General features: G+C 42.2%; 1 protein-coding gene across 1 annotated transcript in view; it reads left to right on the forward strand.

Annotated features, from left to right (window-relative positions):
* Positions 1-17,843, forward strand: part of clasp2 (cytoplasmic linker associated protein 2) — a 62,297-nt gene that overhangs the window by 26,873 nt on the left and 17,581 nt on the right. Inside the window, exons 8-23 of the mRNA XM_084378549.1 lie at positions 5,108-5,248; positions 8,317-8,390; positions 8,508-8,600; positions 9,049-9,194; positions 9,741-9,876; positions 9,992-10,062; positions 10,222-10,281; positions 10,409-10,486; positions 10,598-10,765; positions 11,643-11,683; positions 12,065-12,217; positions 12,824-12,847; positions 13,270-13,287; positions 14,481-14,582; positions 14,791-14,817; positions 16,112-16,244. Of these exons, the coding sequence (XP_084234675.1) occupies positions 5,108-5,248; positions 8,317-8,390; positions 8,508-8,600; positions 9,049-9,194; positions 9,741-9,876; positions 9,992-10,062; positions 10,222-10,281; positions 10,409-10,486; positions 10,598-10,765; positions 11,643-11,683; positions 12,065-12,217; positions 12,824-12,847; positions 13,270-13,287; positions 14,481-14,582; positions 14,791-14,817; positions 16,112-16,244 (1,465 nt within the window). The remainder of the gene's footprint in view (positions 1-5,107; positions 5,249-8,316; positions 8,391-8,507; positions 8,601-9,048; positions 9,195-9,740; positions 9,877-9,991; positions 10,063-10,221; positions 10,282-10,408; positions 10,487-10,597; positions 10,766-11,642; positions 11,684-12,064; positions 12,218-12,823; positions 12,848-13,269; positions 13,288-14,480; positions 14,583-14,790; positions 14,818-16,111; positions 16,245-17,843) is intronic.

Below are 17,843 nucleotides of genomic sequence, written 5' to 3' on the forward strand. Positions count from 1 at the left end.
TCAGCAGCTTTGTACCAGCTCTCGCAGCGCTGCTTATGTTCTCCTTTTCACCAGTAGTCATTCTCATCTGAGGGCTGTGCAGTCAGTGACAAAATACTCTCCTGTGTGTCATCCTCTTCATGAGACTCTGCACATCGTCACATGCTCCTGAGTGGGAATATGTGATGTTGCCCGTTCCCGTGCAGCTTACTGCAGATCAGTACAAACACAGGCTCTCTGTGTAGAACGTCTTATTCCACAGAAGATATCTGGTTATGCTCTGAGTGGCATGTTGACATTTTCAGCGGTAATGTGGGTGATGATGTCTGCAGTGCTGCAGCTGATTGGATGTCCCATTGGTTTAAAACAGCTTAACCTTTCTTCACGTTCTGTTACAGAAGTTAAGCATTGCAGGGTTTGCATAGAATTATGTGACTATAATTACTAGTGACAGAAAATAGGTTTATACAAATAGAAGCACTGTGTTGGCTTTTGGCATGTGTGCACAGAATTGGCTGATCAGGTTTAGTTTTGCGCACCGTCCTATGAACTTATATCAATACCTTTTGTGTTTTGTTTTAATAATAAGCTCAAGAACTTTTACATCTTTTTGTCAGTACAGAGTTAACTTCTAGATTAGTTTTTTTCCTAAGCTGTGTCTGTTGCTCGCTTACCATTGTTCTTACTCTGTTAGGTCTTTGGTTTTAGTCACTTGTGCCGTTCTAACCAGCGAGCAGGGAAGTAATGTGATTACTTTGATATCAGTGTCTTAAATCGTTTTTTAAAATTTGTCATCATATATTTATTGCAGTTAGTTTCTAGTCAGGTTATAAACATTCGTCCATCAATACAAACTTCATGTCATGATTGACTCTGTTAAATCTGGGAAGATTTAATGTGTCTTGTCCATTTAATTCTGTGTTACTCTTGGGTCTTAAATGCACACACTCTCGCTCTATTTCTCTTTCCTGTCTGATGCCCTCTGTGTTTTGAGGTTTATTTAGGATGTTTGAACTACAGGGATCCTTTGGTTAGAACAGAGCTAGTGCTGCCACCTTGTGGCCACAACTGAATGTTTATTTGCTGATCACAGATTTGTGATTTAATCAGCAAATGACGTTTCCCCTTTCCTTCTACCCTTTTCCTTTTAAATTGAGATGGAGAATCGAAACAACAATGCATCATGTGTTTCACTTCACTTCCTCCATTTAGATTATTTTTGGGATTATTTCCACACAGATTGGGTACTGACTGACACACCTGAGCTTTGGTGCATGTTTTCGGGGATGTGTTTTAACATGTCTTTGATTTGACCACTGGTTGTTTATGTCTGGTCAACGATCACATCTGTATATTTAAGCCAGCCGTCTCCTCTCCTCATGTCACTCCTCTTTTTGGACTCAAATGCAGAGAGGAGGGGTGCTCGGCCTGGAGTTTCCATGGCAACGCTGCCTGGTACATGCTGGATCTGATATCTCTGTGTGTGTGTGTTTGTGTAGGTGTATGTGTGCCTGTTTCTGCGTGTGCGTGCAGGCTTGTTAACTACATGTTGTGGCATATTATTTGGTAATGTGGCGTATATTTGCGTGTTGCTGGAGGAGCCTTTCCTCCCCATCAAACTAGAATCCGTTTTAATTTGATAAAATAACTTGAAGTCAGTGAATAAACAGTAAATCCAACTGTTGATTAAACTAAATTGGATCTGTGTGGTTGTGTGTGCACGCGAGTGGGCTTACTGAGCATCTTTTTTTCCCTGTTTGCTGCTCTATTCATCTGAGAAGCTGGTCTGCACAGGTCGCCATGGCAACAGCATGTGTGCAGTCTGCTCTCTATGAGGGATCCTCCACCCCTCCCTCATCTCTCTTTCTCTCTGGTGTCTTTGCTCTGCCCTTCACCCGGAGACATGTACTCCCGTGGGGTCTGACTGGACAAAAGCAGGGGATGCAAATCAATGCTAAGACCCTCGATGCATGGCTGATTATTGCTATAATGCCCATGAATTTTGTTAGAAAGCAATTACATTCACTAAACTGGTGTCTGATGCTGTGAATTCATTCAGTTCTACTTGTGTCTGTGATGTAACTGTAAACATCACTGTGCGTCTATATCTTCTGCATTCATTTTAGGTCTCTTAAGAGCCTGTTTCATAATGGTGTTATCATTGCAAAGGAGGGTCTTGTCATCACCTTCTTGGCCCTTGAACTTTGATCCCTGATGCTGACCCATGATAGTTATCTAGGACACTAGGATGACATGCTGTTACCACCATTGGAAACGGAAGCATCACTTATATGATGTAATTGGAAGACCAAACCTCAGGGATGCACCGATTTATTCCACATCGGTATCGACTGAGTTTTATCTTGTTGGCTGCTAGCGGCTTATCAGCAAGTAAGTTGACATTCATCAATAGCAGTGGACGATGTTTTTCTCTGTTTTCGCTGGTACATTCATAAACTACTGGCTCGTGACATCCCTGCCATCAGTTTGTAAGGCTATTAAAGCACTGACAAATTCTTATCATTGAGTAGATAGTTGTATAGCAATTCAATTAAAAAAACTTTATTTGTCCCGGGGGGCAGTTAAAGGCAGTGGAGTAGTTGTACACAGACACAAACAAGTCAGCACGTTAAGTACACAGTCAGCACATTAAGTACAGGCTAAAAGGGCTTTAGAGTCAGGTAGTTTTCAAGGAACAAGTTTTCTTTTTCATGTGAAAGAAGATTATATTAAACCCATTGTTTTTCTGGCACAAAGGGTGGAATAAATGAGAACAAAAACATAATAAACAGCAGCAGAAAGCATCAGCTATAGCCAAATTGTTGTTTTAAACACTGGTTTCGGCCCAGAATTTCATAACCGTTGGATCCCTACCAACATCATTCAAATTTCTCTTTAAATAAAGGGATCCATACCATTTTCATAAGAGTTTTGGATAGTTGCATAGTAATAGTATTTAATTTTGGCTCTGTAATTAATCACATTACACATAATCACCCTTTTTATCTTTAGCACCACAACTCCTGGCCAGTGCAGCTGAACTAGTCAGACTTCAATCCCACTGAATGTACTTGACTTGCTGTGGACCACACTACATGCAAAAATACCGCAAAAAAAGCCAGATATTGAGCGTCTGCTGATGTCTGTGGGTTAAAGAGTTCAGTCAGCCGCTGGTTGTGAAGTAGCTTAGTTATAAATATAATGACTTTCGTTAGGGTTACAGTAAATTTGTCTGTCTTGTTGATCCCATAAAACTGTTCAACTTTAAAAAGCTATGGACTCTCCAGTTAATGTGGATGCAAACACCCTGAAATTAAAGCTGAAAGTTGACACTTGAACATCATAGTTCCCTAACCCTGCTGTCTGCATGTGTGTGCGTCTGTGTGAGGGTGGGAGGGTCAAGGCCTCAGATGGAGGGGTGTGGTCTCCCCCCCTTCACCCTCCCTCCACCCCTCCTTTGATCATTGCTCCATCATCCTTTGTCCTTTTGTGTATATGAAGAAAGATGGAATAAATAGATAAATGTGTATCTTGTCTCATGAATAAAAACAGCATGAAAGGTGTGTTAAGAGGTTGTTGACAATTGTGTGTGCGTGAGAGGGATCTAGAGAGAGAGGGTTAAAGAAGCTGGAGAGAGTGTGTTGTCAATGGTAATGAGTTTAGGTTAGCTGGTCTGGCAGGGACACAGAAGCCCTGTTAATATTCCTGGAGTGTCCTTGTGTGTGTCTCGCTCTCCCCTTCTCTCTCCCATCACACACACACATTCATAGTCCTGCCTCCGCACTGGCTGCAACACTATGATGTCACCTCCCGTCTGATTGGCTGTGAGGCTGCTGAGGGAAGGAGGAGAGAAGCTGAGAGAGAGAGAGAGAGAGAGAGAGAGAGAGAGGGAGGGAGAGATGATGGAGAGAGAGAGTGAAAGAAAATGCCGGCACTTGTATGGGTGGAGGGGTTTTCGGACGGCGATGTGAGGTGTGTGTGCGTGCAGCCTTAGCCCCCCTGAATGAAGTGTGTGTGAGTGGTGTGTATGTGTCTTGGGGTACGACTTGGAGAAGAGGGGGGACCCCAATACCACGCCCTCCCAGAAGGATGAGGCGTCTTATCTGCCAGCGGATCTGTGACTGTGAGTGCAGGGATGCAGCTGGGTGTGTGTATCGATGACTGTGTTTAGTTGTTTCACGATAAACGATGTCTGCTTCTCTATATGTCCAATTTGCATTTACTAAGCTTGACACAATATGCTCAGCAATCACAGTGTAAATTTGGCTTGTATGCACAGACGCACACACACGCCTGTCAATTGATTGCGCATGTTGACTGTGTGTAGGTAAACTGATGTATGAGTCAAGGTGTAGGGTGGTGGCTTTGGCGCATTTCTCCATGGCTGGTTGTCAGAGAGACCGGAGCGCAACTGCATTCCTCTGCCAACACTTTCATCTCCACAGTTGACTTCTGTGTGTGTGTGTGTGTGTGTGTGTGTGTGTGTCACTGGTAGATTTACGATCAAAATGCTGCACCATTGTTGGAAGAGTGTCTCAAGTTTCAATGCTAGCTTTCTAGCTAGCCTAATTTCTGCTAGCATTTATTGCAACGTGAGGGTTTTTGGTTCCAGAGAGTTCTGTCAGTCACCGGTTGCACGGGTGGACATCTTGATGATCAGCTGTGTTTTTTAGGCTGTTAAATGTGATCGTATATGTGTGTAGGTTTGCCTTTTTCTTCAGCAGTGGGTTTGTAATTAGTATTGATTTAGTGATTCCTGACCAGGCTCTCTGTAGACTACATCCTCCTCTCTACTCTGCTTAATGCTCAACATAAAAGTGGCGATTGAAATCCAAGGTGCTTTGGAATTTTTTAGAAGAAATTCAACAAAGTGATTGTGTGTGAGAGTAGATGTTTGATGAGGATGATGGTGATGATGATCTTTTCTTTTTGTCGACAGACTCTCCAGTTGCGAATCTGTATTTTCTGATAGTTTCTAATGATGCTCATGCAGGTTGTGAATATAGTGAAAATAACTGTTCCCCCGTTTTCGATGATAACAATTTATGTTTATGTTTATGTTTATGTTTATGTTTGGCCGACCATGTGGACCTTAACACTCCTAACACTCTGTGTCCTCTCCCTCCAGATCGTAGTTTTGAGGATGATGACAGCGTGGATGGGAATCGTTCTTCCTCGGCCCAGGCTGCCTTCAAGGTCCCAAAAGTTCCCAAGAAGCCAGCAGAGTCCTCCGCTGCACGCAGGCCCAGCGCTACCGGCAGCAAGCTAGGTACTGAACTTACTGTGCATTTACACATGCTGTCCATCTGTTATCTCAAAGTTTGTAAAAGAAACATTTCAATATTTAGAAAGTGGTGTTTATATCACCCATTCACAATTTTTGGTAGTGTTACTTTTTACAATAACTTGTTACATTAAAAGATTACTGCCTACCATGTTAGCTATTGAAATAAGTAACTTGTCAGAGTACCTTTGCGTTACCAAAAATGAAAACCCTTCAGCAGTCCTTGCACAGTTTTACCAGCTACCTCTATGAAAGCAAGAAAACACGGGGTCGTGCTCATATATAGCCTACAGTACATCCTGTTTCAACATGGGATAATAAACCAGAGGCTGCCTTCTCTGCTCGTTAACCGAGTTATCCGAAGGTGGCTACGTACTGCCTGCCAAAAAGAGAGAGAAACAGAAACAGTGCAAATGCATCTGGGATTTTCCTTTTCTGTTTGTTGTGGCAACAAAAGGAAGAGGGAAATGCTTGGACTTTTTACAGTCACAGATTACCTCTTGGAAACATAACTAAATAATGGATTACTTGAATTGCAAAACAAACACGTTATGTTACTTGTTACAACTAAATAAGTAATCTGAGTACTCTGATGTGTTACCCCCAACACTGCTCATTCATGGCTAGTATGCCTTTGGTTTCTCCAAGCTAGTGGCAAATGAAAAATATCAGTATCTTAACAATTGGCAAGCCTTACTTTTATCTATGTGAAAGTCACCTTAACCACTTTCTCGTGTGCATCACGTTTCTATATATCACTGTTGATTATGTAGAGCTTATGAATACAGGAACAGTTGACATCCTGCTGCTAGAAGAGTCCAGTTGTCATTAGGAAATGGCTGTTTACTTTTGTACAGACAGGAACATGAATGACTTCCAGGCTGGAATTACATAAGTCAGTATATGTAGCTGGGGCACTAGAACAGGAATAATGATAGTTATTGTTATGTGTAATATTTTCTTTTTATTGAAATTGTGGTTTGATATTTGGGTGTAAAGTGAACTGATTGAACCAAAGTGTCTATGCTCTTTGCGTTCTTCCTTTTTGGTCATGAAACTATTTAAGTTAAATAATTTAACTCTTAAGATAAACAAAATCTTCCATACTAACCTTTAATGCCCTTAGGGACAGTTCAGTGCTGCTCAAATATTTCCAGGATGTAGATGCGGCCTTCTATATTAGGTTCTCTGTCAATGTATTACCGGTGGTCACAGAATAGGGACAAACTATCCTGGTAGAGGACTGTGAGACTGTAAGAGGAAGCAAAAGGAGACACACTCTGCCTCTGTGTCTCCTCAGAAATCTGATACACTCCTCATGTTCTTATCATCAGCCTCATATCTTTGCTTGACTCAGATATTCTGCCTTTGAAACAGTTTATATCCTCCTTCCCGTTGAGAGAGCCTCCTCCCCTCTGTCAGTTCTCCCTCCCCTCTCTACACGACTTGAGTGTTTGCATGTATTGATTCTTCCCGTGTCTTTCTCTCTCTGTATTGGGAGAAAGCTGCATTCCCACGACTGTGTAGTCAATTTCCTGCAGCCTGCTGATGTGTCAGCAATGTCACACATACATGCACACATAAACGTGTATGTGTAAGTGTTTTACAAGTGAGCAGTCTGTCCTGCTACGCTGCTCTGTTGGTTGGAAACAGGAGACTGTGATCTCTTGTCTCTCGGCTCATTACAGTCTTATTGATTTGGAGCGTCTGTTAGAGGCTGAAGACAAGGGCATGCTGGGTATTTTTCACACACACGGCTACAGCTCTGAAACCTTGACCTTTATAAACCTCTCTGTTATTTTTGTTTTTCAGTTTTTCTTTTACTCTGCTCTATCAGGCTAGCTTGATTATGGCGACGATGGGAGGTCCCATTGTCTTCATTTGCATTTAGATGACAGTACGCCCACACACTCTGGCAACGCCTGACAGCAGGACTCAGAGAGCAGACAGATTTTTCGATTTTGCCAATTACTGGCAGAAAAAAAGTCCAGAGCTTGAAAAAGTCTCAGCCGTATCTGGAAGGATCAAGTACGATTATTTTTAACCCAATGGCCAGAATAAATGTTGGCAATACATGTTTCTGCAAATGTTTCTTTCTGTCACAACTTAATGTTTTTTTGGATTAAATTTTCAATTTTATGTTGTGACAATGCTGTGCATCCGGTTTAAGCACACAAACTGCTTGGTTAAGGTAACAAAAGATCAGTTTTTGGCTTAAGATACCTGGTTCTGTCACCACAAATATGGCCTCATTTTTTCCCAATGTCTCTTCAAAAATATCTGGTCTCAAAATATCCAGTGGTTTCGCGCAGACGAATGTTAAAAACGCCGTCTCGATCACTGGTCTCTGGCTTGGCAGCTGTCTCGCCCAGCAGTTCTCACATGAACCTTTCCATTTCTTGAAGCTGGCAATAAAAATGCTTAAAAACGTTGATCGGTGCTGTTAAGCGGGCTTTCATGGCCAGGCTGCTACCATGTTACTCTCTGAGGATAACAGAGAATAGTGACTGCAGAAAACCACCCAGCTACATCAGTGTAGCCAGCCACCCAGCTCTCATGCAGACTTTTGATATGACATGTCTTTGAAGCATAGCCTGATGTGAAAACTAACTCCAGGGAAAAGAAGAAAAGGAATGCATTTCCCCTGCGTTTCTCTCTGTTTACTCCTCCATGTTTACACCTTCCCTTCAGTCTCTTCTTCTCCTGCAAATGTCATCTCTCTTAATAAGCTCTGTCACTTTTATTAATATTCTCATCCTCTAAGATTGCGCTCGGCTCCTCCTTGCTCACTTTTTTTCCTTCTTTGTCTCAGCATTCCCTCCTCTCTCTGCTTCCCCAGTAAGGAGTTGTAGGAGGTGTGGTTCACAGAGCCTACAGCCCCTAGAGAGTTATGATTGACGTGCCCATTACTGCCAGGAAGTCCATTAGAAACGCGGGCTGCTCTCACTGACTTAAGTGTGCCTGTATGCCTGTGTATGCAATTGGAAGTGTGCTTGTGTTTTTGTGAGTTAAACCAAACGCATATATTAATGAACTGTGCTCTGATTTTCTAGTGTCCAAGGAAAGTGCTGGCGGAATTGACGAAGAAGACTTCATTAAATCATTCACAGACGTCCCTACAGTCCAGGTACACTACACACAGGAGCATGAATGCAGACAATCACACACATGCTTACCATTTTATAACCAAACTATGAGACTGTCTTCATTTCCCTGTCTTTTCCCTCCCTTCTCCCCTATGCAGATCTACTCATCGAGGGATCTTGAGGACAACCTGAACAAGATCCGAGAGATCTGCTCCGATGATAAACATGACTGGGACCAGAGAGCCATCGCTGTCAGTAGATTCACCTTCAACACATTTCCTTTTTTCGGTTATATAAATCTAAAGACTAGGGCTGCATGAGTTCTCAGCTGAAACACAAAAGCGTTACAGATAATGTGCTTTTCACAAGCAAATTGTCTCAATATCTGTAAAATCCTTATTGTGTGGCTGACTGAAATGTATTCATTCAAGTCAAAAACATCTTTCGTAAATAGTTCTCTTACTCTTGTGTTCAAAAACATTTGTCTGTAGCTCAATTCTGATGATGTTCTATAAATAGTTTTCTAATAAATAATGAATACAGCAACTTCTGATAAACCACCCACTTCTGGTTTAAGCCCTGCCCATTCCCATCTGAATCACAGATGAGGATAGTGGAGAAAATACCTCTTTTGCACCTCGTTTGATCATTGTTGGTGTCTGTCTGATCAATGTTTATCTGAATGTGTTGTTTTTGCAGTTGAAGAAGATCCGCTCACTGCTGGTGGCGGGCGCTCCCACCTATGACTGTTTCTACCAGCACCTACGGCTCCTTGATGGAGCCTTCAAACTTTCAGCTAAAGACCTGCGCTCACAAGTTGTCCGAGAGGCCTGCATCACTGTGGCGTAAGTGTTGATTGATTTTAGAGACACTGCTGTCACTGGAGGGTACATTTTTGTTATGACAAAATGTACAAAATACAGCGAGAAAAGTTAAAGTTTGCAGTGGTTACCAATACATTTCTAAGAAGTTGTCGCACGTGCGGAAAACATCACTGTTCTGTTTAGAGGTTCTTCTACCTGTAACAAACTACTTAACAACATCAAAGAGATTAAAAATAGAGTCTGCTTCAACAAGTGAGACAAATATTGAATAAACCATAGATAGCTTTATTACCTTTTTGTTTTTTTACATGTTTTTATTTCGCTTTTGAGACGTATGTTTTTTTGTGTACAGCTAATTTCATTAATTGATACTGCGCAATTCTAATTTGTACTTTATGTGGTTGTTATGTTAATTAGGACCCCAAAAGAATGGCAACCACTTTGTAGGGATCCAATAAAGAATAATGAACATTAATCAGATTAGGCTCAACCTTTATTATGGCCACAACTTTGATTATCTTCTGTGTTCATAGCATGTTGAGTATTTGTCTGTGTGTATTCTTGTAGCCACCTCTCTACAGTGCTGGGGAATAAATTCGACCATGGAGCGGAAGCCATCGTTCCCGTCCTGTTCAACCTCATCCCCAATTGTGCCAAAGTCATGGCCACCTCCGGTGTGTCGGCTATCCGCATCATCATACGAGTGAGTTTTGCCAACACAAGCATCAATTCTTTCAACAGTCTCGTTAAGATGATTTTTGTCTGATTATTGAATTTGTTGGTTTTTTTTCCCCTTTTGCATCTTTCCCTCTCTGCAGCACACCCACGTCCCCAGGCTCATCCCGCTGATAACCAGTAACTGCACATGCAAGTCTGTGGCTGTTAGAAGGTGAGATTCACAGGAACACTGATGTTGATGCTAAAAATGTGGTAATGAGCAGGTCTCAAATAATTAACAACTAAAAACTCATTTAATGCCTGTAATGATGCTGTTTAGTGATGTTTTCTGTGATAATGAGGATGATAAACAAAAATGTGTCGCTTCCAGGCGCTGTTATGATTTCTTGGACCTTCTACTACAGGAATGGCAAACCCATTCTCTAGAGAGGTGAGGACCCTCAACACTGACTGTGCAGGATTCACATTAGTGTGGTTTACAAAGCAAGAAAATATGTTTGAAACCTGTTGTTCTTCTTGTTCACACTTCATGCACCTTTTGTATCTCTCCCTTGAAGGCACACAGCAGTTCTGGTCGAGAGCATCAAAAAGGGAATTCGAGATGCAGATTCAGAGGCCAGAGTAGAGGCCCGCAAGTAAGACAAACACACACATTCACACAGAGGCAATTCTGAAGATTAAATTATATGAAGGAAGAAAGTAGTGTTAGATATCTCACCTCTGTCTCGGTTTTCTTCTTCTCTCAGGGCCTACTGGGGTCTGAGGAACCACTTTCCAGGAGAGGCCGATGCTCTCTACAACTCCTTAGAGTCGTCGTACCAGAGGACCCTCCAGTCCTGCCTGAAGAGCTCTGGCAGCGTGGCCTCACTTCCCCAGAGTGACCGCTCCTCGTCCTCCTCTCAAGAGAGCCTCAAGTAATCAACGCTCAGCACTACTCCTCTGTAGCTCACTTTAGACCTCCAGGGTTACTTTAGGGCTGCCTATTGAGAAAGGTTTTGTCAGAAGGTGTACATAGATCAAATTAGTTTACTTTCCTTCTTTCTCATTCAATCTTTCATCTTGTCAGCTTTCCTGCTCTAAGCATCTGTAAAACTGCCCACTTGAAAGACAAAATCCCCCACTTATGTTAAAGCTTTGAAGAAGTGGAACAACGAAATTCCTAGAAGTATATCCAGAGAGTAACATCCTCAGTCTAACCACAGCATGTTGGTTTTGTTTAGCCTCTTTTACATTGTATTTCACTGGCTGTCTGTGGCTGAAACTCAGCCATTAAGCAGCATTCATGTATTGGCTACACGCTGTTATTGTTATTTTTTTCACAATATTACAAGACCAGTAATATGTTGGAGGAAAAAACAAGCTTCAGGGCACGGGGGGTCCACAGGTGTGTTTGAATCATTAGGAAAAAACAATATATTGCAACACAGAACGTTTTGTGTGAAAAATCATCATTGTTAGTGGATTTGGCGCACATTCACTGAATCACCCACTTTCATTTTGTACTCTCTGGCCCGTTTAACTCTGTTAGCGTGTATTTGTTTACATTTGAAGTGGACTGGTGAAGCTTTTTGAGGTGATCCCTGCACGTTGTTTGTAGACAGCAGTGTAATTTCACTCCACTCTACTTCATGAAAAATGACTGAGCTGGTGTATATTTTGTCATTGAGGAAAGAAAAGTTATTTATTTCTTTATTTATTTTCTGTTCGTCACGCAGCCCTGCATCTCTGTTGTGATTCCTCGTGTGTGTCTTTTTGTTGTGGTCTGACCTACTTTTCTCCCTCTTCTGTCAGTCGGCCTCTGACTTCTAAGTGGTCAGCAGCTCCCGGGCGAGGTGAGTCAAGAACACGCAAACACACTCACACACACACATTCTCTCAAATACAAATCTCATGCTCACTCGCTCCTGTGAAAACACGTACACACATTATGACACCATCAGCTCCTACAGAGCCATCATCCATCATTCTCATTTACATCTGCCTGTGTCCAGCCCCGTACAGCCACTTCCGTTATGGTTTTATGTTTCAACACACACGTGCGCACACACATGCGTATGTGTGTCTGGCTGTTTTTGTGTATTTCTTTATGGTATCAGTATTGTGTTTGTGTATTGTGGTGCATGCATGTGTTTGTGATTTATATATCCCCCCCTCATCACCTCCCATCCCTCCTCCTCCTCCTCCTCCTCCTCCTCCTCCTCCTGTCCTATCAGTCCCTGCGGGTTCAAAGGGTGGGCTCTCGTCGGCCTCCCTGCAGCGCTCCCGTAGTGACGTGGATGTAAACGCAGCAGCAGTCGCTAAGCACCGGCACGTTGGACAGACCAGGGCGGCGGGGCGTCTGCCCCCTGGCTCCTACTCCTCACTGGGTAAGGGCCCTGTCAGTCGAGTTAGACGACTAATCAGAGAGTGCAGACATTGGTCAGCATGAGTCAGCTCAGAATTAGTTCTGCTCAAGTCTCAGACAGGTTGAAGAAAAGAGTCTATGAGAGCTCGACTGTATCAGGAGGGACCTACGCTCACACACTTAAGTGCTTGGACTGGCCTCTCTCCTCTCCGCTGTTCTACTCTCTTCGCCTACTGCCTGCTCACTACCTTGTATATGTTTCGGTGTGGATATCCTCTGTGTGCATGTTTTGTAGATGAATGTCGTCGTCTGTGTTGGTTTGTCTCTCTGTTTCCATGTTGACCGCAGCATCTGCATGGTTCTCTGTTGGACAGATGTTCAGTAACTAATACACACTGTGCTCCTCTCCTCTCTTGTGTCTCCTCTCATTTCTGTCTTACTTTCTTTATTCCTTTTCATTATTTTATGTTTCCTCGTTACTGATGCTGTCTGTTCACTTTTCTTTTCTCTTTTCTTGGGTTCCCTTTCCTTTCATATCTTTTACTTTTAATAATCATTTGTGTCAATCCTTTCCCTTCGTTTGTTCCCTCCTCTTTCTTTCTTTCACTCTCTCTCTTTGCTACTAAAGATGATGCCTCTGATAAAACGGATGGTAAGATCATCTCACTCTGCTTCACCAGCTACAACCTGCTCGTGCTTTCCTTTTTTTCCTTTCTCTCCTTTTTCCCTCACTTCATTCCAGTCCACCACTCCTCCATGTCAGCTCCTTTATTTGCGGTGTGTGGCCACAGCGCCCCCTGCTGTCAGCTTTTATGTTGGTCAACCCTCATTCGTATCACCATCCCACTCAGAACATCATAAATCAAATTAATTACACATCTAAGATCATCTTCTGCTTGACTACAGTTTGTTCTTAATAAAGGAATGATCTAACCATAAACACCTGCATTAAACTGCATCATTCAGCTATGTAGGTTTTAGGAGGAAACCTAGGATGTGTTGTCGTAGTTCTGTTATACACATATCAGGTGGAATGTGTCGTTTACAACCTGCTCCTTCTTTGTCTGTCTGTAGGGACCAGGTCAGACAATGGTAAGATTGTGGTTAGGTGGATGTGTGTGGGAGCATGTTTTAGGGATGTTCTAGTTGAGAAAGTCAACAAAATTGATACCTAGAGTTCAAGTTTGTTGTCGTCTGCAGAGGAACCACCAGGATTCAGTATATTTGGATTCTTGTGCTGTGGTTCTCGCAATTTAAAACAGTAGAAATCTAAAACATAAACAAATTACCATCAGAGATCCAACATTAATCGTGCTTGATTATTTTCCTGTTAGTATTTTAATTAAAAGAATGGCTTTACATAAACATAGAATTGCATTTGTAAGTGGATCGGTGATCAGATTACTTGGAACACTTAGTGAGTACGTACTTAAAATCTGAAACTAGTCATGACCCAACTAATTATTTTTCACCGACACTGATTGCTAATCCACTGAAGCATCCCTGGTGTACTTATCTGTCTGTGGACCTGGCTAAATCTGGGTGTTTAGTTTAGGATCTGAAGTCTGATCAACAGCTTCCAGCATTAGTTGCTTTTCATCGGCTGTAGTGCTTCTTACAGCTGAGACACATATCCTGCGTGTGTGTAGCGGAACATCTTGCTATTCATTTTGACGCCCATGTAAATAGGTTAGTGCAGCCACATCGCTGGCGTGGGCAGTATGGCTCTAGCATGTCTCATGTGAGGCTGAAGCTCCAGGACGTCATCCAGAGATTTGGAGTCTCGCCTATTTTTTCCACGACACGCACAGAAAAAATACACCTGAAAACGATCTGTGGACAGTCATACTGATATCATATAAGTGTTTCACTACAGTTTTAATGCCTGTATCTGCAGAATATGTTACAGACATGAAAATAATTTAAACAACCCGTGAAGGGCAGTATGTTTCTTTCCCTGCTCTCTCTCTTTAAACGCACATAAAGGAAAATCACGTCATCATCTTTATTGATCATTATTAAAGGCAAACTCCATGTAGAAAGATAGAGCTGGCAGTAGCAGCGCTGCAGTAGCAATAAAGCCAAACACATATGTGAGCCACAGCAGTTCAACAACGCAGCCTTCACGCGCTGCATCCTTCATGCGCTGCTATTGCAGGATATGTGTCTCAGCCGGTTCTCTGCTTCATTCAGCTGCAAACAGTTAGTGACTAGACGTGCTAGGAAGTACAGCAGTACTTTTGTGTGTGTATTTTCACCGTATTTGTCCCTCCGCATACACACAGGCCGTGTACGTACCAAGCAGCCCTTGTCCACCGCCAGCAGCGTGTCCAGCCAGGTGGACTCACGAGGACGCAGCCGCACCAAGATGGTCTCCCAGTCACAACGTACGTACCAAAACACACAGCATTACTTTAAACCCAGGCGTGAGTGAAACACTCTGGGTGACAACTCCACGTACATAAACACAAACACAGCTACATAAATGGTGTGTGTGTGTGTTTGAGAGAGAGAGAGCTTCTTGGAGCGTGAGTTTCATGACTTGTTGCCTTCACGGTGACGATAAGCTCCATGTGAATGTTTTTGTGCCTTCAGGTTCCGACGAATCCGATTGCACACCAGGTATTCTGTTTGTGTGTCAGAGTGTGTGTTCAGTGTACCACAGTGGGAATGGTGGCCCACATGCTATCGCTCTCATTCAGATCACAGTGTTTTGTGGAAAGAGGAGCGAGTATGTGTGCGAGCGTGTGATTTAATGTGTGTGTTTTTTGATGCATGCCTTGTCTCATCACTGAGGATGGTGTGGTGGACAGCTCATATACGCTGATCTAGCCTGGCTCTGGCTGTCATTTAGGTCACTGGTTCCCAACCTAAGGGTCCTGACCTCATTAGGGGTCGCCAAAGCTTCACAGGGGATTGTGAGGCCTCTTTGATTTTTAAGGGGTATTAGAAAGCTTTTTTTATACATATACAATAGGCTTATATCTCAACATTTCATTCAGCTCTGAACATTGAAATGCAATTATAATGCAATGTTATTTTTAAAGTTAGGAATATCATTTAATATATGAGCTCACAGGAAAAAGGTATGATTAAAAACCTGAACACAAGCTTTATTCGCAGAAGTTATTTGTACGGTTTATCAGTTGTTCTGTATCCATTAAATGTATTGATGTATGAAATATCCATAAAACATGTCAGTTAGACAGGGGGTCAGTCAGTTTGATCGTTGATAGAGCAGGGCTCCATGAAGGGAAAAAGGTTGGGAACCACTGATTTAGGTTGTTAAAAATACTTCAACAGATTTGTTCTCGTTGCTCTCCAAAAATACTTGCTGCTTACTAGCGTGATGGCTTCGGTGCCAGCTTGGAAACCAGTTTTCAAAAGTGGACAGTGATTGGACTGCAACCCAGTGCACCAATCAGATCTGGACATTTAGATAAAAGACTAAAACTCAGCCCAACAGAAACAGAGGAAATGGCAGCTGAACAGAGGCTTAGAGAGATTCCTGTGTACGTATGTGCGTGTGATGGAGTGTATGGATGTTTTTGAGCATATTTACTTTTGAGGCATTTTCCTTTCCTCATTGTGAACAGGCTTCGCTTCATACGTACGCCAGCTATCCCAACATGCACTGCTTTTTCCGAGGCTATCATCTACAGCTGGTTCAGTGTGTGTGTTTGTTTTCTCTTTAATAAATGGATTTATTTAATCAAAGTGCTTCAGCTTCGCCTTCATTCTTGATATGGAACACCAGGATGCGCTCCCATCGTGTTCTGTGCTCTAACCCCCATGACACAGTTTTTATTTAATTTTTTTTGCGCTAACACCCATAATTCATCTGGTTTAATCTGCTGTTCCTTCCCCCTCGCCTCTGCTTTCCCCCTCCTCCCAACCAATGGGCTTAATGGCTCAGGATCTCAGTCTGCTACCCCTGTCGGTGGTAAGATTACAACGCTACTTCTTTTTTACCCGCTCTCTTTATCTTTACTGCCTCTCATCTGTTGCCCTGACCCTCCCTCCCTCCTTCCTTCCTTCACGTGCTCCCAGTAAGATCACTTAATGCTCCTCGAACTCTGGCTGAGGCATGCTGGGATTTGTAGTCACAGACTGTTAACATGGCTGTTCTATGCTCATGCTAAACACACTGCTTTGGGAGTCTTGTGTCTCTGCACTCTTATGTGTGCCTGGATGTAGCCTAAAGATCGAATAGACTATATTTTCCCTGTAAAAAGGAAAAATGCTGCCTTCAAATGTAATTTGTGATGTTGTGGTTGCAACCTGGGAATTCGTGATCATGATGGGCTTGGCATTCAAGTGTTAAAGATGTGAGACACCGCTGATTGGCGACTCTGTCTAGAGGCAACCAAGGCTGACAATTCAGCAAGCTAGGGAGCGGGTAAGCAAAGCAGGGAACGATAAAAGATAAGATTGTTGGGAATATCAACATTTTCCTCAGACATGAAATTACCAAAAAATACCTTAGAATATAAGTTGCAATATATTAACATGGTTGCGTAGTGGTTTGCACTATTGCCTCACAGCAAGAAGGTTGAATCTATGATATGTGACAAATAAAGAGTCTTCTCCTTCTTCTCCTCATTATTATTATTATTATTATTATTATTATTATTATTATTATTATCATTAACTTACCACCCACCAAAAAATTACCTTTCATCTTTCAAAACATGTCACAACTTGTGAACTCATGAAATCATAAAATTTTCACTTCTGCCGTCATGAACACCAAAAGAGGGGGTGTTCATCAATTGGACATCAATGAACATGATTAATACGACCACATTTGAAGGCAGCAAAACAGCTTTGCCTACTTAAATTCAGTGTCCAAAATATGTGTTTTAAGATCCAAAGCAAATAAGTCTAAACTTTTTTAAGGTTTTGTTTGATGTAATAACACCTTCTGTACAGTTAACTATCTCTTCTTCTACAATCTCAGCCTTTTTTGTTATACTACATGCATTTACAAAATCGACATAATCTAAAACCGATAGTAGAGACTGGGAACAAGTCAAACAGAGGTTAAACTAGTTTAAAGTCGTCTTTGCATGATAAAAATTAGGTGCAAATTTCGATCAAGATTCCCTCTACATACCAGAACAATTCCTGTTTAGTTTTTTCCTGTCATTTAGATGTACTTACTGTATGTATCACTAGGTAGTAGTACGTAGAAGCAGACTATTCATGTGTTGAGTTTGTGTGTGTGTGTGTGTGTGTGTGTGTGGCTTTAGTTGAGTTTGTGTGTGTCAATGAGTGAGAGAGTCTGGTCTGCGTGCTCATTCTCAGTTATGTAGAAATCATTTAAGGCCCAGCTTCACGCGTGGAGCCTTTGAGTTTGCTCCCCAGAAGCCTTCACACACTTCATATTCAGCACTGCAGAGCAGCTGTTTGTCCTCAGGTTGATAGTAAAGTGAGTCATTGTAGAAGTACTGTGAGCATTGCATTTGGAGACAGAGTGTCATGGGGAGGAGAAAGTGAGACCCTGTTCTCAAATGTTCTATATTTATTTTGGACAAAATGTCATATAATTCCCCTGCATTTATTTAGATGAAAACATTTTTGCACAGATCTAAACTCATTGTCATTCAATCGTTGGTGTGGTTTTTCCACTGTCCTAGCCCCAAGAA

The sequence above is a fragment of the Pagrus pagrus genome (assembly GCF_965226575.1).
Source record: "Pagrus pagrus genome assembly, chromosome: 17".
NCBI classification, from domain to species: Eukaryota; Metazoa; Chordata; class Actinopteri; order Spariformes; family Sparidae; genus Pagrus; species Pagrus pagrus.